Source organism: Acinonyx jubatus, chromosome F2 (genome assembly GCF_027475565.1).
Source record: "Acinonyx jubatus isolate Ajub_Pintada_27869175 chromosome F2, VMU_Ajub_asm_v1.0, whole genome shotgun sequence".
In the NCBI taxonomy this organism is placed as follows: Eukaryota; Metazoa; Chordata; class Mammalia; order Carnivora; family Felidae; genus Acinonyx; species Acinonyx jubatus.
Window position 1 is genome coordinate 3,481,267 of NC_069394.1, and position 25,403 is coordinate 3,506,669.

The 25,403-nt window shown below is 50.6% G+C and overlaps 1 protein-coding gene across 8 annotated transcripts in view; it reads left to right on the plus strand.

The window, feature by feature from the left end:
• The window catches only part of TRAPPC9 (trafficking protein particle complex subunit 9), a 566,520-nt gene that overhangs the window by 100,172 nt on the left and 440,945 nt on the right, over nt 1-25,403 (plus strand). For all 8 annotated transcript variants that reach the window (XM_053208248.1, XM_053208250.1, XM_053208253.1 and 5 more), the window contains 2 exons: nt 10,601-10,727; nt 21,760-21,905. In XM_053208248.1, coding sequence (XP_053064223.1) covers nt 10,601-10,727; nt 21,760-21,905 — 273 coding nt within the window. The remainder of the gene's footprint in view (nt 1-10,600; nt 10,728-21,759; nt 21,906-25,403) is intronic.

A 25,403-nucleotide genomic window follows, 5' to 3' on the forward strand; every position in this document is an offset into this window, starting at 1 on the left:
GTCAAACTCGCCCCCTCTTTACCTCCTCCTGGCCTTACCTACTTCAGAATTCAGGATCATTTCCTTGTGTCCTGAGAGTAATTTTGCTCTGGCTCTCTTATTAGGTCATGCCCTCCTTGGGTCTTACTCACCTTTGATCTTTCCCCATTCTGGACAGTGCTTTACCTGGAAAGTAGTCAATACATGTGAAACCGAATTGATTTCTGTTGTCTTTTCCACGTTATTCGTTAGTATGTATTGATGGAGACTAAGGAGTTAGGGGATCTTGTTGTCCTCAAAGAGGAGGCCATCGGTTGAGGGTCTGAGGTATAGATCTTCCTCACGCAGGGCAGATAGCCAGTATTTGTTGGTTAAATTTTTTTTTTAATGTTTATTATTTGAGAAAGAGAGAACAAGCAGGGGAGGGGCAGAGAGACAGGGGGACACAGAATCGGAAGCAGGCTCCGGGCTCCGAGCTGCCAGCACAGAGCCCGACATGGGGCTCGAACCCACAGACCATGAGATCATGACCTGAGCCAAAGTCAGCCGCCTAACCGACTGAGCCACCCAGGCACCCCCGGTATTTGTTGGTTAAAGGAATGCTGAGTGAAGTATGAAATAGTTTCAGAAGAAAGGACATGGCTGAGCACAGCCAGCAGTTTGTCATGAGGGAGAGCCTGGGGGAGACGTGGAGGGAACACTCGGCCGGAGCAGGGCTTTCTGAGCTTCACTCTGCTCCTCTGTAAATCGGGGTGGCGGTGGCACCCCTCACGTAATCTCTTGGGGACAATTTAGTGAGACAGCATTTGGAGTGCTTGGCCCAGTGCCTGGCGTATAGCAAGTCCTCCTTAAACGTCAGGCTGCCGTCGAGAACAGCGCGTGTGGGGGGACAGGCTGCACACGCCCTCATAGTGAACTAGGAGCTCCATCGCAACGAGGGTGCCTCGGCGCTGTCCACGGACATTTCAGGGTGCTGTGTTCTTCACGCGTGAGGAGCACCCCTGTGCACGACCCCTGGCTTTTCTTTACCAAATGGTGTTGGAAATTCACTTCCAAGTATTTCTGAAATGTTTTTTATTGTACAAGTAGTGTGTACTTATTATACTTATTTTAGAAATCTTGGAAAAAAAACAGAAAAGAAAAAGTTATGCATAATCCTGCATGGGCAAACACTGTTAACATTTCAGTGAATTTTTTTGTATTGTTTTCTATTCTTTTTAAATTGGATTTATCTTTAAAAATTTTTTTTAATGTTTATTTGTTGTTTATTTGTTTATTTATTTATTTATTTAGTAATGTTTATTTATTTTTGAGAGAGACAGAGACAGAATACGAGTGGGTTAGGTGCAGAGAGAGAGGGAGACACAGAATCGGAAGCAGGCTCCAGGCTCTGAGCTGTCAGCACAGAGCCCGACGCAGGGCTGGAACTCATGAGCTGTGAGATCATGACCTGAGCTGAAGTCGGACGCTCAACCGACTGAGCCAGCAAGGTGCCCCAATGTTTATTTATTTTTAAGAGAGAGAGACAGAGCGTGAGCAGGGGAGGTGCAGAGAGAGAGGGAGACACAGAATCCGAAGCAGGCTCCAAGCTCCAAGTTGTCAGCACACAGCCTGACATGGGGCTCGAACTCACAGACGGTGAGATCATGACCTGAGCTGAACTTGGACGCCCAACCAACTGAGCCACCCAGGCGCCCCTGGATTTATCTTTAAATTGAATTTATTCTATAAATACGGTTTTGCATCCTGATTTTCCACATAACAGAGATCTTCCGTATTATCTCAGACTCTTTATAAATGTCATCGTTAATGATTATGTAACTTTGCACTGTTACTGTACCTTACCTTATCTGACTGTTAGTTCATAGTTGGATGTGCACATTCTTTCTAATTATTTATTAAGTCTTTATGCTTAGGAGAATTTCCCCTTGTGGGTGTTTTATTGAGGTCTCTAGAGATATTTAAATGTTTTCTAGGTAGTGCTTTAAATAGATGAGGATGTAACGAGCTGGTGGCTTCACATAATTGCCTTTCATTGTGGTAGAACATGTTTACATACTTGAAAGGAACAAGGAAAAATGTTTCATCTCCTGGTCTACTTGAATGGTCGCTTGTCAGAGACTCTGACCTGCCACCATGTAAATTAAGCGAGAAACAAGAAGGAAGTTATGCGGGCCGGAGGCGGCCTGTGTGGCTCACTGCGGGTTTGTCTAAGTCCGTCCCGTCAGTGAGGGAAGGGCTTGTTTTCTTGGCACACAAGGGCGTCTGCAGCGTCTGCTGTTTTGGCACATCGTTAGTCATCTTTCTAGTGACACGGGGACTGTTTTGCCTTTTGGGGTTGGACCATTGTCCCGCCTGGATGTACACGTGGAATGAAGAAGAGTTGAGTTGGTTTTTCCTGATACGTAAGATGCTTGACTTGCCGGACGTGTTGGATTCGCTGCTCCAAGACACCCGTGTTCTCCTCCGTATTTTCACATACTGGGGCGGCTCGGGTGGGCCGTGCAACACAACGGAAAAAACAGTTTGAACTCAGAGCTCTGAGTTTGCATGTCATTTAGCCACTTCGTATCTGAATGCTTTAGGAAATTCCTTCTGAAGCCTCAGATTTCCTCTCTGTGAAATGGGCACAGTAATGCCCAAGGGAAGTCGCTCCATATGGTGGAAAAAGCACTGGATTTGAGAAGCCTGGGCTTAAAGCCCCAGCCTTGCTCGTGAGCCGTGTGACCTTAGAAAAGCCGTATCTCGTCCTGGATGCTGCAGTGGGGTGGGTGATGGCGTTTCATCACTGGGTCAGTGTTAATATCTAGCGGTGAGACGGTGCAGGTGACAGCCCCTGACGGCGGGCTGGGCTCTCCCGCTGGCCGCCGGGACGTACTTGGCACGCTACTCCTGGCTTGGGGGCTGGCGCCACTTTCTCGGTTCCCACCAGGTCCCAAGTGGTTGTTGTTGGGTTCCTGCGCCTGCCACGGTCCCCTTCAATGGGGACACGTGACCCTGAACCTTTCAGGAGTGACATTGGTTTTCTGTCTGCATCCTCATCGGCCTCTGTGTCGCATTCACCCCTGTTTCTCTTCTTGTGGAAACGCTCATCTTTTGGCTTCTTGCGTCTCAGTCCGAACTTCCAGGATGGTTTCTTTTCAAGCTGATTTCCTACTTTTTCCTTTTCTCCCTGCCCTTTGCCTCTGTGTTTCCCTGAGTGTTGTCATGGGGCCTCCGGTCTTCCGTGGCCGCCTTACACTCTCCCCAGGAGGTGTTCTCTCTCTGCTGATTTTCCTGGTGCTCAGGACCCTACCTTCTTCTGGTCCACCGGCCTCGTCACCAGCCGGCCGTCCCTTGGGTCTCTTGGCCCTTCTGGGCAGCTCCTCCGTACTTCAGACGCGGTGCGTCTGAGCCCCGTGTTGGGACGTTGTGGTTGCTGGCCTCTGTTGTCCTGTGACGTCCCGCTCGGTGCCTCTGCCGTCCCCCCAGCCCCGTGGCCTTCGGCACCAGCCTCGACACCCATCAGCGCCGTGTCCGCTCGCACGGCCGAGCCTCCTCCCTCACATCCTTAATAGGGAGACTGGTTGGAGTGTGGCGTCTTTGCTCGTGCCCACACATCTCTGTGTTCCAGGGCCCACACCACACCTGGCACATGCCTTAGTTTCGCTGATTTTTTTCTTTAATCATGGTAAGATATACACGGCATAACGTTTACCGTGTTCACCATTTTTAGATGTGTAACTCTGTGGCATCGAGTGCGTGCACGCTGTTGTTTATCCATCACCGCTGCCCATTTCTAGGGTCTCCCCATCATCTCAAACCGAAGCTCTGTCCCCACTGAACAGTAGCTCCCTTTCCCAGTCCCTGGTACCTCCTGCTCGCCTCTCCCGTGCATGAATGTGACGGCTCCAGGGCCCTCACAGCAGGGGGCTCATGAGCTAGTTGTCCTCACTCAGCACAATGTCCTCAAGGCTCATCTGTGTCATAGCAGGTGTCAGAGTCTCCGTCCTTTCTTAAGGCTGAATGACACTCCATTTTCTCCATGACCACATTGTGTTTGTTCACTGATGGACCCCTGGGCTCCTTCCACCTGTTGGCCGTTGTGACCAGCGCTGCTGTGCACACGGCGTGCAGGTTATCTGTTTGAACCTCTGCCCTCACTGCTTCTGAGTATCCACCCGGGAGGGGCATCGGTGGCTCGTGTGGTGACTCTGTGGGACTGCCATACTGTGTTCCTCAGAGGCCACCCCGCTTTGCCCTCTCCCACCAGCCGTACACGAGGGTTGTGCGGTTGTCTTTTGGGTCACCCTGTGACATTTCCTTTTATGACGAAAAGAGAAAATAAGTAAGGCACGTTTCCAAGTCGTTGGTAGTGACGTGTATGGCCACAGAGCGGGCTGGGTGGTGGGGCCCGCCCAGTTCGGCACAGCCTCTGTCTGCCCAGGTCCTGGTGCCAGTGAGCAGTTGCACTAACATGGGCTGTGTCGGTAACACAGATGACGTTTTATCCCTGTCTTTTCTTTTTGTTTTGTTTTCAACTTATCTAGAAGCAAGGGGGGGCCAAGGAGGTCTACTTATTGGGAACCCCCTCAAAGATCTCAGCATCATAATGCTGAAAGATCAATAATACTAGTCTTAGGAAAGCAGTTCCAAGGTGAGCTGCGGTTGGTATTTTCTGTAAGTGAAGGTGTCAGAACCGATTCCGAAAGTGTACTTTCAAATCGTCGTCTTGGGCCGCACCTCTGCTTTTTTCCTGTGTATCTTCTATTTTCTTCTTCCTTAGTATTTTTCTTTCATATTTGGAAGAAAAGATGTGCTTCTTCCTCTTCTCTCCTGTTCAGAACATCATACCTGATTTATGCAGACACGGGCGTCTGAGATGATTATTTAGAAGGAGCGCAAAGCGCTGAACTGTGAAATCAGGATGTGTTGGGTTTTGTGCCAGTGTCATCTTTTGAAATGGCAAATGGCCTGTGACTTTTTTTGTGCTCAGAAGTCGGGGTGCTCATATTTTCTGCTTCTATAAGAAACACTACAGGCAGGTGGCAACTGGGCTTTCTTAAAAATGTTGTCTTTGCATGATTTCTTTAATTTCTGGGATGGAAAAATAACTCTCAAGGGTATTAGGTGCTCAAGCTTGAGTGAAATGAACCGTCGGGTCTTCTGGGCAAAGTTGGACAAGTTTATAGTGATGTTATGGGCTGCGTGTGTCTCCCTCCAAAGTCATAGGTTGAAACCCAAGCCCCCAGTATGATTGAACTGAAGGCAGGGTCTTTGGGAGGTAATCAGGTGTGCATTAGGTCTTAAGGGTGGGACCCTTCTGGTGGGATTGATGCCCTCGGAGGAGGAGACACGTGCCCGGAGAGAAGGCCTTGCGAGGACACAGCGGGAGGGTGGGAGCTGCAGGCCGTCGAGTGGGCTCTCACCAGGGACTGAGTCTGTAGCATCCCGATCTGGGGCTTCCCAGCCTCCAGAGCTGTGAGCAGTATGTGTTTGTGGTGAGTCACCCACTTTATGCTATTTTGTTATGTCGGCCAGAGCAGACTAAGGCAGCTGAGTTTTAGTGGAATAAATTAAGGAGTTCTCACTTCCCTCTGACCAAATCCTACGCTTAGGACAACGCTCGGATTGGTCACGAGCTTCGTTCCAGCTGGGCGTGTGGAACACGGGTTCAAACCGCTGTGGCTGGGAGCCCTGCTGTTTGTGTTACCGCGACACTGGGGTGTCTGTGATCAGGCCTAATCTGGGGGACAGGAAGGCTTCATCACCTCAGATCCAAATTCCAAAATTCCACCTCGCTGCCTCTCTTGAGCAGATCATTTCACCTCCCCAGGCTCGTTAAATATTTTTGCTGCGACACATTCTCAAACAGAAAGGTACCAGGAATAATGAAGCGGTCCCATACACCAGATTCGATGCTTAGTAAGATTTTTATACATTTACTTCATTTCTCACTTGCTTTGTGTGCTGGATTACTTTTTAAAAACCCTAAGACATCATTTCAGTTCACACCTTCAGTCCTTAGGATGCACTGCTTAAAAAAAGGACATTTCCTTATATAACCATGGTATTTAATATCACACTTAAGCATTAATAAATCATTTTGGTAGCATTTTATATTAATCCACAATCAGATCTCTCAGATTGTCACCAAGCTAATGTTTATCACTTTAAAAGGGGGATAATGATGCCTCCCACCCCTTTTTGGCAGGATTTTGTGGGAGGGGATTGTAGACGTATTTTGGATAAAGATTATTGAAGTTCTGCTCTGTACCAGGGTCTCTTCCCTTACAGACTCTATAGTCTGAGCGCCTAGTACAATACTTGGCATGCAGTAAGTGCTCAGTACGTGCAAGTGGGAGTAGTGATTGCAGCTGTCCAGGTAGGGGCCGCTTAGTGCTGAAGCAGTGCTGGTCTCCATTGACGGCAGGACCAAGTACAAACTAAGTGGACCCTGAGCGGCCCCACCGTTTCTCGCCTCTGAGCACCTCTCCTTTCCTTCCCTGCACAGAGGCCTTCCTTGTCTGCCTGGCAAACTTGGGTGCGTCCTCTGTTGCCAGCAGTGAGATCCCTGCAGCAAACATCACAAGTCTCCGAGGTGTCCTGTCTCAGAGAGGGACGCACGTGTGAGGCACGTGTGAAATGTTTGCTAGTCACCGTATGGGAAAGCCAGCAGCCCCCTCCCATGGCAGCCAGTGTCATATTCTACGTTGCTGTTTCCATCTGGAGCCCCCATGCCCCCTGCACCCTCAACCCTTTGGGCATTTTCAGTCTTAGCCTGCTCCCTCTCACACGTGCCTCGGACAGCTTCTCTGTCAGGTTTTGTTGTGCACATACGACTTATAATGATATATTGGGATTCACTCTGTGTCCTTAGTCTTTTTTCCCCCTCAGACATGGTTTCTTTAATGGCCATATGTCCTTATTCTTGTCATTCTTTCCCTGCAACTTAGCAAAACCTCCAAGTATTGTACTCATGGTGTTTGCTTCCAGAGACCTGTGCCCCTAGACAAAGACCGAATGTTGCTTCTTCTTTATGAAGCCTTATCAGTAGAATCAGGTTTCGTGCGTGGTCTTCTCCCAGACTCTGGTCCTGCCTCTGTGAAATCACCTGTGAGGAATTGTAGTGTTTTATTTTGACATCATATTCTTTCTTTCTTTCTTTCTTTCTTTCTTTCTTTCTTTCTTTCTTTCTTTCTTTCTTTCTTTCTTTCTTTCTTTCCTTCCTTCCTTCCTTCCTTCCTTCCTTCCTTCCTTCCTTTCTTTCTTTCTTTCTTTCTTCTTTCTTTCACGTTTATTCATTTTTGAGAGAGAGAGAGACAGAGCGCAAGTGGGGAGGGGCAGAGAGAGAGAGAGGGAGACACAGAATCCGAAGCAGCTCCAGGCTCTGAGCTGTCAGTACAGAGCTCAACACAGGGCTCAGACTCACAGACCGTGAGATCAAGACCTGAGCTGAAGTCGATCGCTCAACACACTGAGCCACCCAGGCACCCCTTAGTTGCCAAATCTTAAAATTTAAAGTAAAGTCACTTAACAAAATCTCAACACTTAAAACATTTTGTAAGTGGTCCCTTTTGTCAAGGCCTAGAGAGACAGTAAGAATCTAGCAGTGATGAGTGCCCTTGGCTTCCAGACTCTGATTTCTAAGCACTGTTTCCCACTAGGATCCAGGGCTTCTTGGAGAACTGGTTTGGTTCTAGGTCTGGGACTGAAAATGAGCTAGAAAGAGCAAGCTGTTGATGAATAATGAGGCCTTATTTAAAGGACACAGGAATCACTGTGACAGAGCTCCCAGTGGACAAAGATGGGACAACCTGAACATCAGAAAAAAGTGTGATGGCAATCAAGTGACATACCAAATGTATAAAAATCCACCAGTTCATAACGGTACTAAATCACATCTAACTTCCTGGACATCCCTGGAGGCAGTTGTCCACTCCAGTAAGTACAGGGAAAGGCTCAGCCATTCATCACCCCTCTCTTCTGTATCATTGGTGTTCTGGGATGGTTGATAAGGAACAAAATCCTTCCTCACAGACAGATTCTAGGTTTTAAGTACAGAGAACTTAAGAATTACAAAATCACCATTTTGTAATCCTTGATAAAATAACGAATCTGGGAAACAACGTAGGGCAGGTGCTCAAATCCACGAGGAGAGAGGTCAGTGGGACCTTCCCATCGGATGGACCTCACCAGCAATCGCACACAAGCATTTACTCCAGAAACTCCACTGCAGTGACATGAAGTCTCTGGGTGGTGGGATGTGGTCCTAGTTCCTGTGCCCTGTGGAAGCTCCAGAAGGCATGGGCGCCCCCGATGTGAGCGCGGTGACAGAGGGCGCCCCGGACGTGAGCATGGTGCAGAGGGCGCTCCTGATGTAGTGCCGTGAGAGGGATAAGGGAGGAGAATTGGCCGATAGTCATGTCAGGAACCGGTGACACCCCCACGTCCCCTCCCTGGCTCCGGGGGGAGGGGGCCTCCCCCTCAGCAGCTTATTAGCATGTCACCTGATGGGAAGTGAGGAGAGAGTTGATCTGCCTGGAGCCACCGCGCACAGCTGGCGGGGAGGGCCCCGTGCACATGGAGCAGCGTAAGCGGCTCCTGAGATGTTGGCCGGTTCACCTGGCTTCCGCAGAGCCCCGAGGACGCTCGCAGCCAGGCTTATCCCCCGCCTGGACAGCGAGCAGACGGAAAGGAGGGGCCGGAACGCACAGGCCGTGGGGTCCCTGGTGAGCCGGCCCTGCACGAGAGGCCGGCAGCCGCGATGCCTCCCTGCTGGCACTTGCGCTGTGCACAGTGTCGGCGCGGAAAGGCCGATCCATAGCTAAGCCGAGGCATGTGCTGCGGGGCTCTTCCTGGATGACTTTGCAGGGGGCGTTAGGCTTCACGGGTAGATTCATTTCCCTCTTCATTTCAGCAGGGTTTACTCAGAGGCCGTAATCCAACTTAATAAGACACCTAAGCCACGAGCACCGTACCCAGCATTAGGCAAATGAAGTCATTTGCACGCCATCGCCTGGAGCCTTTCAGGAGATTTATCATGTATACATCGAAGATGATTTCCTTATTTAAAGAATTTTGTTCATCTTGCAGATAAACATTACAGTGTCACATCCAAAGTTAATTCTGGTTGCTTTCTTGCCCCCCTGTTTCCCAGAGAATGCTGCTTAGACACAGAAATGCCTGTGGCAGCAGCTTTTACCAGTTAAAATACATGTCCTTACCTCGATATTTGCTACTTATGGTCCCCAGTCCCGGAGGAGCACTATATCTGCTCTCTGGCAACCTTGTCCCCTCTCTCTCAGTGCAGCCGTGTGGCTGTGTGATGACCGTCAGCTCTCACTGTCTCACTGCACTCAGTGCTCACATCTGCCACTCATTGCTTTCTTTTTTCTTTTTGAGAGAGAGAGAGAGAGAGAGACACAGACAGAGCGAGAGACACAGACAGAGTGTGAGCAGGGCAGGGGCAGAGAGAGAGGGAGACATGGAATCCGAAACAGGCTCCAGGCTCTGAGCCGTCAGCCCAGAGCCAGACGCGGGGCTCGAACTCACAGACCGCGAGGTCATGACCTGAGCCGAAGTCGGACGCTTAACTGCCTGGGCCACCCAGGCGCCCCTGCCAGTCACTGCTTTTTAATGCTTTACCTCTTTCCATCCTGAGTAGTTTCTTCAGAGCAGAAGGTTGGCTCTGGTTGAATGCCTTCCCCTAAAGCGATCCCACCTTGGACCAGCGGGACCAAGCCATTTATCTGAAGCTGGGGCGATTCCTAGGTGTTGTGTCCCTCTGTCACCACTGTCCCCGTGCCCTCCGCCTTTCCCTGCAGGCAGTGGCAGAGGAAATGGAAGCCAGGAGGAGTGAACTCCCTTTCCGCCTCCCTTAATCCTTCCAAAGGGATCAGTGAGAAGACCACTGGCTTAGGTCTGACACATCTTTGACAAGCCTTGGGCCTGGTTTGGTCTCAGCTTTTCCATTTGTAAAAAGAGCATTGTGATGCCTGCCTTCCTTAGTAGTTACGCAGTTTGGGGTGTGTAACGTGCTCTTGTGCTCCGGGGTGTTACAAAGCCTGTGAGCATGTTGTGGACCGTTAGCCGGCATTCCCTGTATCCTGTTTTCCTCCGTCCCAGCCAAGGGGTGGGGGTGGGGTGGAGCAAAATAGTCTGGGTTTGTAATTATTCTCTTAAATATCTATGACACAGATGGATTGTAGACTCCTTGGGGAAAGGGCCTGGCATTTACCTTGGTACCTAGTAATTTCTGGAAATGTATTTGTCAGGTAATAAAATATACTGATTCTCCAGTCCTGCCTGCCTACTGACTTTCTTGGAATTTGGTAAGGATTTTTTCTCTTGGGAAATGAAGTCTTCTGGAAGACAGTAATTCAACTTCCTTTTTATCCATATGCCCCTGAATGGAGCCATTGCTGGTGATTATTTAAATGAAGTGAATAAAGCATCTGCTTTCTTTTGGTCTCTTGTAGCAGCGCCCCTTCATTTGTGTCACAATATGGACTCGCTGGACTGGCATGGATTGGGTTAAGAATTTTATTTTGCTCAAACCACCCCCCCGCCCCCGCCAAACCCAAAGACCCCTACTTTTACTCTTATTTAATTGACCTTCATTTTGTTTTTTTCTTTTCAGAAAAGAAAGACGTGACTCAAAGCCTGGAGAACTACACGTGCAAATGTCCTGGGACCATGGAACTCCTCACCCTCCCAGGTGGGCCCACCCTGCCTCCAGTGCCCTTCACCAAGCTTCCCATCGTCAGGTAAGGCGGGCCCTGCCAGCGTGCCCAACGGGCGCCTCACTGCCAGATTTTTCTACCACTTGCGTCATAAGTGTAGATCTTGACAAGAGTTTCCATTGTCTTTTTAAAAAATTTTTAAGTTTTATTTACTTATTTTGAGAGAGTCAGGGACAGTGGGAGTGGGGGAGGGGCAGAGAGAGAGGGAGAGAGAGAGAATCCCAAGCGGGTTCCATGCTGCCTGTTGCAGAGCCCGATGAGGGAGGGGCTCAAACTCGTGAAAGCGCCAGATCCTGACCTGAGCTGAAATCACGAATTGGACGCTTAACTGACTGAGCCGCCCTGCTCCCTCCCCTCCACCCCTGAGAGTTTCCACGTTTGATTGCTGTGTATCTGGTTCATTATCTCATTAAATCTCAGCAGTGGCGCTAGGAAGTGGGAGTATCGTGTCAATGAGAGAATCGGGCCAGTGGCATCGGGTAACTGCCGTGTGCCTCGTGGACGACACAACCAGATGCAGACCCTGGTCTGCCTGCTTCCAGAGCCCGCGGCGTGACCTCTGCGGGGATGAGACATACCTGACCTTGCCTCTTCCTCCTACAGGCTTCCAGGGTTTCCCCTTTCCTTAGACCACAGGCCCCTGCCACACGGACAAGGGTGTAGCCCCTCCCACACACTTTGATGACTTCCCTGACGCCGTGCGTGCCCTGGGGTCTGTCTTTCTTCTGCCTGGCGGTAACCTGTTGCGTGCATGCTCGTTTTTTCAGACTCATTACAGGCCTGGTTTTTAGGAGGCCTTTGCCGGCACTCCCTCCTGGTGCACACACCCGCCATGGGTAGGAGAGTCTTGGGTCTCCATTGCACCCACTGCTGGCCTGCCTCACAGTATGCGCCGCTGTCTATGGTCTTTTTAAATGATTTTTCATCTTCGTCATGAACTGTCAGCGTCTAGATGTGCATAATGGGACATCCTGAACCTAACAGAACAGTCTAGGATTTTGGTGCTGCATCTAGATCCCCACGTGGTGGGGAGTTCTGTCAGTGGAGCAGGGTGGGCTGGTCCTGGCAGGTTATCGGGGCTGAGGACGAGAAGTGCTTTTCTCCACACGGAGACGCCGGGAGGGGAAGGTTATGTCACAGAGGCAGCCCCGTATGGAAGTTAGAACGTAGGGTTTATCCTTTACTAGTGTGTGACCTTGGTTCTGTGAGCCTCAGTTTCAGATCTTGAAAATGGGTGTGAAAATTGCTCCTCCTGGGGCCGTGGGTGTTGTTTTAGCTGAGCTGATGCTTACAAAAGCCTGGAGCCCGGTGGCTGGCACATCCAAGCACTCAGTAAGTCTCCGTTTTCTTCTTGGAGACATCTTACACCTACACTTGCAAATAGAGAATTGATTGAAAAAATACTGTGATGTTAGCTCTTTAATCCCCTGGCTGTCTAAAATCCTTAGATGAAACAGATTGGGTAGAAGCAGGTGGTCTGACGTTTAGGCAAATACTGTTAAATCTTCAGCGACCAGTGTTTCGGCAACGAACCTGTGCTGGGGAGCTGCCTCTGAACAGCGAGGTGAGCCTTGCCGGAGGCCCGGTGCCAGTTCTCTTGCCTGGTGTGGTCAGGGATGATCTACAAAAAACTGGTTTTATGTACTACCCACCAGGTGTAAACACGTTCTGAATGGTTCTCAGAGACCGTCAGCCTCAGAAATGAGCCATTTGTCCTGGTGACTCATCCGTCACCCCGCTCATGCCTGATGTTGTTAAAACTAGAAAGAGAAACTGCATGTAATCAGGTGTGGGATGCCCCGTGGGCGGGTTCTTCACCCCACGGCAGATCAGCACCACTGGTGAAGTGGAAGGAAACCCCTTTGGAAGATTTGGCAGGTCAGCACATCTCCCAGCCTGCCTTGCTCCCCGTTGCTCATGGGACAGAACCCGACTTGTTTGCTTTGCCTGACTTTACAGGGCCGCCTGTGGCCGCTCCGTCTCCAGATTTTGCTGTGAGCTCTTGTTCCTCTGGTCCCACCAGGGCCGTGCACCTTGCACAAGCACTTGGGGCCGTAGAAGTGTGTGACGGGGTTTTATTCCTTTGTTTGGGCTTCGTCTTCTGCTTGAAATGTCTCTGCTGCCCTGACTGCCTGCTACTTAGTCGTCTTTCAAGATTTAGTTCAAGGAATATCTCTTCTCTACAGCCTTTCCTGAAGCCCCCCAGGCGCAAATACGTACACCCTCCGTGTACATTGTAATTTCTTTCGGCCGCAACTTGACTCTGGATGAAGGGGACAGGGCTCTTTCTCTCCTCTGTGTGAGGACACCCTGGGAACCACGACGAGGGTCCTCGAGGGCCCAAGCGTGCTGGCATCCTGGTCTGGGACTTCAGCCTCCAGGGCTGTGAGGGGGAGACATTTGCTGTTTAGGCCCCCCTGTGTTTGGTATTTGTGTCACAGCAGGCCTGACGGACCACGACCGGCACTCTAATGGTCTGGATTGTCCCCGCCATACAGTGGGGAGTGTCTTGCATTGTGGGGGCTACATATACAACAGGCATGAGTGTGGTTTCTCAGGAGCAAGATTTTGACGAGAGTTAAGCGGTGGAGACTGAGACCTGTACCATCGTGTGAGAAAGCAAGTGCAGATGCTGATTACAGGTGGCAGACCACGTGATTGGTGTTCAGTCAGACTGCGGAGCACGGTGGGAGCTCAGAGAGCCTGGGTGGGATGGTCGGGGGTCCACGCTGCGTGTGGGATTGCCACCCTCCTACAAAACCTGCGTTCCTCATTTCTCTTGGAGAGGGCCGATGCAGCTCATGCGGACTGGGACGACATTTCGGGCACTTGTGCCTGGAAACAAGGACTTTGTCCGCATAATTAGAGCCAGATTCAAGCCAGGCTTCAAGAGTCAGCCCTGTAGCCCCAGGAGGAGCTCAGCATTAGGTGCAGTTGAAGACTAAGCTTCCGGGAAGTGTTCCAGAGGAGCTGGTTGAAAAAGGCCCACAGCCGTGAGTGACCAGACCCGCTGGGTAGGATTGTGAGGCACAGGCTGCTATCTTGCTGGAGATGCCTCGTGGGCTTGGCTTCAGCTGTAGAAGAGAAGACTGGAGCCCTTACGTCTGTTGAGAACTTGCCTCATCCTTGACAGTAAAACCATCTCATCAGCTTACAGGAAATACTTACCTGTTGTGTGTGGCATGGGCACGTGACCTGGGCTCACCCAGAAGCGGTTAAAGTAGTCATGTGATGCAAGTTAGCCCAACAAAAGGGGCCAAAAGATATCCCTGCTGTAATTTTATTCTTTTTTCAATTAAAAATTTTTTATTTTTTTATTAAAAAAAAATTTTTTTTTTAACATTTATTTATTTTTGAGACAGAGAGAGACAGAGCATGAACAGGGAAGGGTCAGAGAGAGGAAGACACAGAATCGGAAGCAGGCTCCAGACTCTGAGCTGTCAGCACAGAGCCCGATGCAGGGCTCGAACCCATGGACCGCGAAATCATGACCTGAGCTGAAGTCGGCCGCTTAACTGACTGAGCCACCCAGGCGCCCCAATTAAAAAATTTTTAATGTTTACTTATTTTTGAGATAGAGAGAGACAGAGTGTGAGTGGGGGAGGGGCAGAGAGAGAGGGAGACAGAATCCGAAGTAGGCTCCAGGCTCCGAGCTGTCAGCACAGAGCCCGACGCGGGGCTGGAACCCCCGAGCCGTGAGATCATGACCTGAGCCGAAGTCAGCCGCTTAACCAACTGAGCCACCCAGGTGCCCCTCTGCTGTAATTCTATTCTAAATTTCAGTTGATCGAATATTTGTTGAGTGTCTGAGCTGCTCAGCCCAGTAGTGAATGCTGGGGCTTCAGTTGTGGTCAGGCAAGAGCCACACCCACACCAAATGGTCAAGCAGGAGGCTGCCAAACCCACATCTGGTTCCCACTGCCCAGAGTGAGAGCAGAGGAAGTCCCATGAAAACTAGAAGCCCTCTTGTTTTGTTCCTTCTAGAAATCTCCATAAAATGATAATGTACACAAAGGCCACTAACAGTCCTGTAGAGTGTTCACGTACTGAAGTTGTGAATTATTAAGGAAGAAATGGTAGTAAAGCTTAGCCGCCATTTACAGTAAATAGTGAGGGTTCATCTGGGGGCGGTATTGGGGGAGGATTTGCTGCTTGTTTTCTGAGAAACTAATATTGGACTTCTTTAGTCTGGGAAAGAGTTCTAGAGTTCGTGTGGGTATTCTAATTGATAAGGATCAAAGCCTCCAGTCAGAATGGGCTTTGAGTGGCTTTGAGTGGCTTTGGTACTTTTAAAACTTAAACTTTTTTTTGTTGTTGTTGTTAAAAATTTTATTTTTAAGTCATCTCTACACCCAACGTGGGGTTCAAACTCTCAATCCCGAAATCAGGAGTTGCATGTTCTACCGACTGAGCCAGCCAGGTGCCCCTAAAACTTAAAGTTAATTGTATTATTTGAGGAAGGGTTACAGGTATTTATTCACAAAGGGGACTAGAGGCCATGACAGTTGGGGCTGTTTTCCTGGTTGATGAAGCTGGGCAGCCAGCCTCCCAGATCCCAGTCCGGGCTCGGCTCCTGGGACCTCATCACGTTCAGCCTCTGCCCGGCATCTTTTCTCTGTGTGATCGCCACACGCATAACCTCCCTGAAGCATCTCACAAGCGCTTTGTGGGGATCGTGAGAACTGTGGTGCTCACATGTCGCTGCCGTGGCGGCACGTGAGCCCTTTCCAGCCGTGTTGGTCGTGTTTGGCCAAGTGTGGGGCACGTGTGGCTGCTCTAGTCCCTGCCCCTCCGTGCAGAGGTCCCCGGCAGGTTCGTAGATAGGTTTCTGCTGTGAAGAAGGTAGATGGAGTCAAAACCAAGCAAGAGAAGGTCGGCAGTTTTCCCCGCTTCCTGTCGTTGGTGTGGCTCATGTCGCGATCCCAGGGGGTGCTCTGCGCTGCCCTGCACGGTCCCCATCAGCCACAGTCAGGCTTTGACAGGTCGGCATTTTCCAAGTGGAATCTCTAAATATGAGCCCTGTTTTGGACACTTTATCCCTGGAAATCTGCTTTCCTGTTGGCGGCTTCACAGACTATGTGTAATGTTATTAGTTTTGCAGTGATTCCTGCTCAATGAACTATGTTTCCTTTAGGTCAAGGGCTCAATAATTGTTCTTCTATAGGATACATTTTATAAAAAGACATTTGATGCCAAGTTTTGAGTTATGAATGAATGCTGTGACTGCTTGTTGGGCTACTTTTCTGGCTGACCATAGAATTCCTTCTCTGAATTCCTTTGCATATTTAATTTTAGTTTATTTTTTACTTCTGTGTTTTTTTTTTCCAAGAGAGTGAGCAGGTGGGAGGGGCAGAGGGAGAGAGAGAGAGAGAGAGAGAGAGAGAGAGAGAGAGAGAGAGGAGAATCCCAAGGAGGCTCCACGCTCAGTGCAGAGCCCGACGCCGGGCTCGATACCACGACCCTAGGATCATGACCTGAGCTGAAGTCAAGAGTCAGGTGCTCAGCTGAGCCACCCAGGCGCCCCTCTTCTGCCTATTATAGAAGCCTTTTATGAGCTCTGGAATTTCTGTGCTTGTATAGAGGAATCCTGTAGAATCACAGATGACATCTCGTTTTTAGGTGGTGACTGTGGCATGGGGTGGAGAGCTCTTTGTGTTGTAAGAAAACAGAATCGTTTTACATGTAAATAAACACGACACTGTGCTTGGTCCAAGGCTCAGCAGTCTTGGAACCAGTCTGGTCCCAGCAGGCTTGGAACCAGAACTTAATTTCTTTATTCCAGTCCAGTGTTGGAGTCTTTGCACCAGGGGCTTTGGTGTCTGTTGGTAAACAAGTGTTGTTTTAAGGGGGGGGAAGAGAAAGGCTTTTGCAACCCACTCTGTATTAGGCACTATTACAGGTGCTCTAGATGTAGGAGCTTGCTTAGTCCTCAAAAGTGGCCTGCTACAGCTTGAATGTATCACTTCAGATACTTCTCCGTCTTTGCCTGAGTTCCGATCAGTAGAAACAAAGACTTGTCTCAGGCAGACGGAAGATCCAGTGAGCGGCATGGCCCAGGTCTGGCCAGATGATGCCACCCCAGTGTCTAACAAAGCCCGGTGACTACGCCTCTTTGCAGTGTGTGCCCTCTGCAGGCAGGCCCCAAGAGAAGGTGCTGAGCATTGCACAAGCTGGTTCTCCTTCTGAATTGGCCACCTGCCTTAGGAGGAGTGAGGGAGGGGCAGAGCGAGGACAGGACCATTACTCTGAGGACAGCCCTTCCCACGGAGGCGTGGAACTAGGAAAGGAGGTGTCCTCTTTCCCCATAGCATTATCAGGTAGTGGTTGTTTTCCTGTTCTGCAGGTGGAAAGGCCGAGGTGCAGGGGGATGACGTAATCCATGACAGTTGAATAGCTGGTGGTTCCTTCAGACTCTGGTCAGGGTCTGTGCGCACCTCGGTATGCTTCTCAGGGGGCAGCCTGAGAATTACCTGCAGGTGAACGCTTTTGGCTGGATGTGAGATCCATACCAGGCATAGCACCCTGGCCAGTCTTGAGGTTTGGTCACCTTAATCCCAGTGTAGTGTGGCACGTAACTTTTTGAATGCTTGCAGACAGCTAGGGTTTGCCACTATTGGTAATCAACTGCTTTGGCTTGAGTTTATCGTTTTGAAAGATTTGGAAGCTGAGTTAGAAATTCAGCTTTGGGAGGTGATTCATTCAGTGTTTGTTTCTTGAGCTACCGGGCACTGGACGCCCAGGTGCCTTGTCCTTGGAGAGCTCACAGCCGAACTGAAACAGGTAAGAAATTGTGAGTGGTTCTGATCCAGTATGAATAAAGCATAGTGGGTGCATGCAGAGACAGGGGAGTCAGAGCAAGTGTGCAAGATAGAATCCTTGGCTTGGAGCACTTTGGTTTGTAAGCTCTGTCTCCTCCCTTGGATCGTTGTGGAAAATGGATGACAGTCATGCGTGTGGCTGTGACAGTCCACGGTGGGGCCGGGGGGAGTTGTGAGCGACCGCTACGTGCCGTAGGGATACTTGTACATAGGACAGGATTGCACTAGGTATCTGAGATTCCTTCCAGCTGAGAAAGGCACTGATTGTGCCGATTCTACACGGGGGTCTTTATTAGTCAATGTGGATTAGCCTGCGCTGTGGCAGAAATACTAACCCTGAATCTCGGAGAGATGAGCCCTTACAACAAGGGTTTATGTCTCACACGAAGTTTGATGCAAGTCGGGCGGTTTTCCAGGGCAGGTGACCTCTGAGGCTACTCGGTGACCCGGAGCCTGCGTCCACGCCTGTGCCCCACTGTGCCAGTATCTGGCCTCCCGGATCGCCGCGTGGTGGAGGGGAGAGAGCTGGAGGCTGGCGCACTGCTTCAGCGTGCGTTGTCTCGTGGCTGAGTGACATCCTGTTGTGTGTCTGCACCACAGAGGTGCTCGGCGTCACTTGTCATCAGGGAGATGCGAATCGAGACCACAACGAGCTATCACTGTGCACCTGTTACTGTGGCTGTCGTCAAGAAGACAAGAGGATGTGGACAAGAGGGAACCTTGTGTGCCGTTGGTGGGAATGTAAATCAGTCCACCCACTGTGGAGGTTCCTCAGAACGTTAAAAATAGATCCGCCATATGATGCAGCAATCTTGCTTCTGCGTATGGATCCAAAGGGGGTGAAAACAGCATCTCGAGGAGACGTGTGCACCCCCGTGTTCGTTGCAGCATTACTCACAATGGCCCAGGCACGGAGACAACCCAAACGCCCATCAACAGATGGGACAAAAAATATGTGAAAAACAACGTCCTAAAGGTGCTGAAAGGAAATGAGAAACAAACAAAGGGCTGAGTTCCAGGGGGATGCCCATGGCTCCCTCACGACCTGGGCGGAGTCCCAGGGGGACGCCCATGGCTCCCTCACAACCTGCTGGCCTTCCCTTCCTGCCAGGAGGCGCTGCACGTGCAGAGGGCAGGTGTGCTGGGAGGGTCGCTGCCAGGCCACCAGCGTCCCACCTCCACCCTGGCCTTGGAACATTCCAGATTCTAACCCCACTGGGGTTATGCCTAGCTGGTCATGGAGGGTCACAGGTGCTGTGGTTTAAGAGCATAGTGCCTTTTTGGGCAGTCCCTGCGGTGGCTCCAAACTGCAGGGCACTTCCCTTGTGCTCTCCGGAGTAACTTGTGTTGGTGGGCGGGGCTGCAGTCAGACCTGATGTCTGCCCCCAGCCCACTGCTGGGGCCACAGTCAGACTGGTGTGTACCTTATCTTCCCTTCTCCCAGGGGCAGGACTCACTGTGGAGTGGTGTGGCCCCTGTCTGGGCTACATGCACACTGCCAGGCTTGTGGTGCTGCTTTGATGGGACCTGGCCAAGGGCGTATTAGCTGGGTGGATCCGCAAGGTGCACAGGGGCGGGAGGGGCAGGTTTAGCTCAGAAATCAGTTGCAATTCTTATACGCTAATAAGCAACAGAAAGACAAATAAAGAAACTGATCCCATATACAATTGCACCAAGAATCATAAAATACCTAGGAATAAACCTAACCAAAGATGTAAAAGATCTGTATGCTGAAAACTATAGAAAGCTTACGAAGGAAATTGAAGAAGATATAAAGAAACGGAAAAATATTCCGTGCTCATGGGCTGGAAGAATAAATATTGTTAAAATGTCAATACTACCCAAAGCAATCTACACATTCAATGCAATCCCAATCAAAATTGCACCAGCATTCTTCTCGAAGCTAGAACAAGCAATCCTAAAATTTGTATTGAACCACAAAAGACCCCAAATAGCCAAAATAATTTTGAAGAAGAACACCAAAGCAGGAGGCATCACAATCCCAGACTTTAGCCTCTACTACAAAGCTGTAATCATCAAGACAGCATGGTATTGGCACAAACACAGACACATAGACCAATGGAATAGAGAGTCCAGAATTGGACCCACGAAAGTATGGCCAACTAATCTTTGACAAAGCAGGAAAGAACATCCAATGGAAAAAAGACTGTCTCTTTCACAAATGGTGCTGGGAGAACTGGACAGCAACATGCAGAAGAATAAAACTAGACCACTTTCTTACACTCTTCACAAAAATAAACTCAAAATGGATGAAGGACTTGAATGTGAGGCAGGAAACCATCAAAACCCTAGAGGAGAAAGCAGGAAAAACTTCTCTGACCTCAGCTGCAGCAATTTCTTACTTGACACATCTCCAAAGACAAGGGAATTAAAAGCAAAAATGAACTATTGGCACCTCATGAAGATAAAAAGCTTCTGCGCTGCAAAGGAAACAATCAACAAAACTCAAAGGCAACCAACAGAATGGAAAAACGTATTTGCAAACGACATATCGGACAAAGGGCTAGTATCCAAAAATCTATAAAGAACTCACCAAACTCCACACCCGAAAAACAAATCATCCGGTGAAGAAATGGGCAGAAAACATGAATAGACACTTCTCTAAAGAAGACATCCAGATGGCCAACAGGCACATGAAAAGATGCTCAACGTCGCTCCTCATCAGGGAAATACAAATCAAAACCACACTGAGATACCACCTCACGCCGGTCAGAGTGGCTAAAATGAACAAATCAGGAGACTCTAGATGCTGGAGAGGATGTGGAGAAATGGGAACCCTCTTGCACTGTTGGTGGGAATGCAACCTGGTGCAGCCGCTCTGGAAAACAGTGTGGAGGTTCCTCAAAAAATTAACAATAGATCTACCCTATGACTCAGCAATAGCATTGCTAGGAATCTACCCAAGGGATACAGGAGTGCTGATGCACAGGGGCACTTGTACCCCAATGTTCACAGCAGCACTTTCAACAATAGCCAAATTATGTCAAGAGCCTAAATGTCCATCAACTGATGAATGGATAAAGAAATTGTGGTTTATATACACAATGGAATACTACTTGGCAATGAGAAAGAATGAAATATGGCCTTTGGTAGCAACGTGGATGGAACTGGAGAGTGTTATGCTAAATGAAATAAGCCATACAGAGAAAGACAGATACCATATGTTTTCACTCTTATGTGGATCCTGAGAAACTTAACAGAAAACCATGGGGGAGGGGAAGGGGAAAAAAAGTTACCGAGAGGGAAGGAGGCAAACCATGAGAGACTCTTAAAAACTGAGAACAAACTGAGGGTTATGGGGGGGTGGGAGGGAGGAGAGGGTGGGGGAGGGGCATTGAGGAGGGCACCTGTTGGGATGAGCACTGGGTGTCGTATGGAAACCAATTTGACAATAAATTTCGTATTAAAAAAAAAGCATAGCACCTCCTGTGGTGTCACAGCTTTCGGCTGTGTGATTGGGGTAACTTGCAGTCTGTCTCATGTCAGTTACCTGATTGATGACGCGGAGGGCATAGTGATAGAACCCAAGCTGGGAGGGTGGTTGGGATGCTTAACTGAGGTGATATGTACGAAGTGGGGAGCAGGGGTCTGGATGTGCTCAGGCTGCGGAGTTCGGCCACTTCCAGATAAAGGGTAGCTGACCGACCTGAGCGTGAGTGGCTGTGAGCGAACACCTACAGCGGGGACAGCAGCTTAAGACATAGGCTGTGCTGCTGGGGAGTCAGCCCTCCTCCTCAGGAGAGCAGACGGCACTATCAGCCTTTGTACCTGGCACCGTTGGCTCTCACGGTCAGGGGCTCCTCCGTGTGGAGGGTGCGCCCACCGGCGGGGAGGCAGGTGGCAGGGAGACAGCCTGTGCCGCCCGGCAGGTAACGGAGCCTTGACTCGATGCCTCCCAGTAGTCTGTGGGGGAGGGCCCTGTGCGCGTCCTGTAGACGAGGGGCCCGGTGCAGAAAGGGCAAGGCACTTGTCCCCAGGCGTGGAGCTGGCAAGCGGTGCAGTTCAGGTTTCGGCCGGGTCCTCCTGGCCCTGGGGGCTGGCCGAGGGCGTGACTGCTGTCCGCCCTGGGGAGCATGGTCCCCTGAGGTCAGGTGCAGCGTGTTTCTCCTTCTGCTGTTTGGTTTGTTGTTTCTCTGTCACATGAGGTTTGGCAGTATTTATGCTGAGGCCACACTAACAAGGCGGCTGAAGTGTTTTTGTTCCATTTGAAACAACAGGCGTGTGAAGCTGTTGAACCTTCCCACCAGCCTCCGGCCACAGAAAATGAAAAGCTTGCTGGGTCAGAACGTGTCAACCAAGAGCCCCTTCATCTACTCACCAATTATCGCACACAACCGTGGAGAAGAGCGGAACAAGAAAATAGGTAGGCCCATTTATCCTGGCTTCCTGGCTGTGCCCTGCCACCCGGCTTCCGTTGGCTTTTCTACGTTCCGCTTCCTTCGTGCATGTGTGTGTATGCTCCATGTCACTTCGTCCCATTTGCTGCCAGCGTCAGACCTTTGCCCCTAGATCTGATGTCTTGTCTTTTACTTTTATTTTTAAAAAAGGCTTATTTATTTATTTTGAGAGAGGAAGAGAGCACATGGGGGAGGAGCAGAGAGAGAGGGAGAGAGAATCCCAAGCACGCTCTGCCTGCCAGCGTGGAGCCTGATGTGGGGCTTGATCCCACACACTGTGAGATCATGACCTGAGCTGAAATCTAGAGCTGGATGCTGAACTGAGCCACCCAGGCGTCCCTAGATCTGAGTTTTTAAAATTGATTCCATCAAAGGTGAGTTTTGGGGAAGTTTTAGAAATGGGCAGACTTGCGTTATCTAGACTGAGGCAGACGACCAGAGAGTGATCTTTGGAGCCCAGAGTGACTTGGGAATCATCAGCCATCAGAGGCTGACCTAGGTTTGGGCTGGACTGGGGTAGGGGCATCACTCTCTTTTCTCTGTTGAGCCCTTGTTTGTGCTGGAGCTGCGGATGCCCATGCCAAGACGTCTGGTGGCCCAGCAAGGACCGGTGAGCTGTGTTTCAGGGATAGATAAGGGTCAGCGGTAGATAAGGGTCAGCGGTCATTCTTGAGACTCTCTAACGTGCTTTTCTGTGCGCCAAGCTCCCCCCGGGTCTCAGCCCTGTGTGCTCATCTCCTTCCTCGCAGCAGACCCAGGCTCGGGTGCCCCCTCTCTGTCCTTCCAAAGCCTGGCCCAGCGGCGGGTCTCGTTCTCCGCCAGCTCCGCCTTCCTTGGGCCCCTTACATCTTGACATAATGGTGCCCAGCGCTGCCACACGGGAGCCTGTGTGTCACAGTGTCGTAGCTGAAGGGTTGACGGGCGCGGCCCTGGTGGGTCATTGCTGATTCCCTCTGAGGAGTTTCAACACGAGACCTGAGAAGCTTTTGCTCTCTGCTTTCTTCTCCTGTTTTACTCCTCCTCTTAATCTGTACCCTAAAGGTAGCAAAAAGGCAGCCTGACTCCATGAGGAGCTTCCTCCCAGGGTACAGGGGTCCTGCTGCTCTTACCCCCACCCCCGCCCTGCAGCGTGGACCGTCCGTGGCCTGCCTCTGTGTTCTGCTGCTGCCCCTCTTACTGCCCCTGTGCTCACACCCAGCCGCACGGCTCCTTGCTGTCCTTGGAGTGTTACAGTCTAGCTGAGGTCTCGGGGCTTTGTGCCGGCTACGCCCTCTGCCCGGGGCTCATCCCCCGTGCCATCCTCAGAGAGAGCGGTCTTCTCTGATCCCTGCGCCGCTGGGGCCGCCCTCCCAGCCCTCCGTGAGGCTGGGTTCTCTTCATAGTCCTCAGGTACGCGCTCACCTGTTTCTGTGTCCCTGCCGTCTGATCACCCGCTGCCCTCCCACCAGCCGCTGGAAGAGTGCTGCACGGATGCTGGAAGGAATGGGGTAGATATTATGAACCCCATTTTACAGATGCGGAAACTGAGAGCCAGAAAGTTTGAATGACTTGTTGAAGAACTCAGCTCAGGCCTTGGCTCCTGGCGCATTTCGTGCCTGTTGGCTTGCACCATGTGGCTCAAGGCCAGAGTGCCAGCATTATGCACGCCACACGGTCTCAGTGAAGAGTTCTTACGTGAATACCGGCACTAGTATTTCTTAGCATCTGTATGGATCTCATAATAAACCTTATTCCCAGTTAGTTATCTGAACACCTTAAAACCGAAGTGTTTTGTCGGAGAGGAAGTTGTTCCTAAGTCAGAGGGCGTACCTGGGCCGGGGGTACTCGACAGACCCCGTGCTTTCTTGTAACTGCCGGCATTTCTTTGTTCCACCTTCATCTGAGGGTGTCACACTTCAGCGCATGCAGTTTTCCTAGTGTTTCTGGAAGAAGTAAGTGTTAGTTTTCTTCTATAGTTGCAGAAACAAAGAGTGATGACCTCCCAGGTGGCAGAGCGAAAACCTGAGTCCACATCTTTTTAGAGCAGGCCGGTGCCCTCCGGTTTTCTGCCGAGCACAGAGCACATGTGGCAGGGGCTCGAGTGAGTGATGACACCAGCCCCTGCCCTCTGCTGGTGTCCCGCTCAGTGTGGGCAGGCAGGACGTAAACACACGAGAGGTTGAATGACAAGATGAGGTGGAGGTCAGGTTGTCTGAAACGGTAGGCCTGTCACCAGCGGTACCTGCTGACTCTCCTACTGAGCGTGGACAAGCAGTAGGCGTTGGACCAGCTGGGGGCAGGGAAACCTCACACTTCGGAAGGCGTCCTAGAGGCTCCCTTGGTGGTGATGTTGTCTCTTGGGGAGCAAGGCATGGTTTGGGAGGCTCTGGTGGTTCGTTATTTAAAACAAGAAGCAAATAAAGGAAGAAATACGGGATCGTGTCCTTGAGAAACGGAGGGTGAGAGAGAGAGAGAAAGAAAATCCCAAGCAGGCTCTCCACTGTCAGCACAGAGCGTGACATGGGGCTCAGACTCCTGAACTGTAAGATCATGACCTGAGCCGAAATCAGGAGTTGGATGCTCAGCTGACCGAGCCACCCAGGTGCCCCAGTTTCTTTTCTTTTTTTTTTAAGTTTATCTCTCCATGCTGTCAGCAGAGAGCTCAATGCAGAGCTTGAACCCACGAACCGTGAGATCAGGACCTGAGCTCAAGTTGGACACTCAGTGGACTGAGCTGCCCAGGTGCCCCTCTGATACGTTTCTGAAAACAGGATCCCAAGTGCGAAGCACACTACAGTCTCTCTGTGTATGTGCGTGTGTGCGCGTGTGTGCGTGTGTGTCCCCATTGGTTCAGTCGTTCACCCATCGATAAACTCCCCTCAGGTTTCCTACTTGCCAGGCATGTGGCAGCTGGGGCCCTGCGGTTCTAACGATGCCGAGGTAGTCGTGGCCCCTGCAGTCGTGAGGTGTAGGTACAAGCTGGAGGGAAGTGTTAAGTAGCAATTTCAAGCAGTAGAAAGTACCAGTAGGTGGACCAATAAATAACATAATGGCTAGTTTTAATTAGCGCCATTAACTAAACAGAGATGGGCTGAAGTGGAAAAAAACCAGCCTCCTCTGTGGCTTTGGAACCCTGGCCTTTCTCGACTGCATAGCTTTAATAAATATATTTAAGACGATGAGGTCTTGAGCCTTCTCTGACACTGTTGGAGTGTTTTCCGTTTGCGCCACCATCAGGGGAACGAGAACCAGGCCACGGGCATGTTCCCCAGGAGCCGCATGCTGCTGCCTGCCCTCCTCACCGGGCTGCTTGCGCCGAAAGCCTGAAAACCACATCCCCCCCCACTCCCTGCCGGCCGGATGCCGTCGGGTCTGCCACGGTGGCCCTTGCGTGGGGGTGACAGAGGCCGTTCTGCCCCTGGTGGCCTCCCTGGTGGCGGTGGTGGTGCCGGGTGACGTGGCTCCCCTCGCGTTGGTGATTGAAT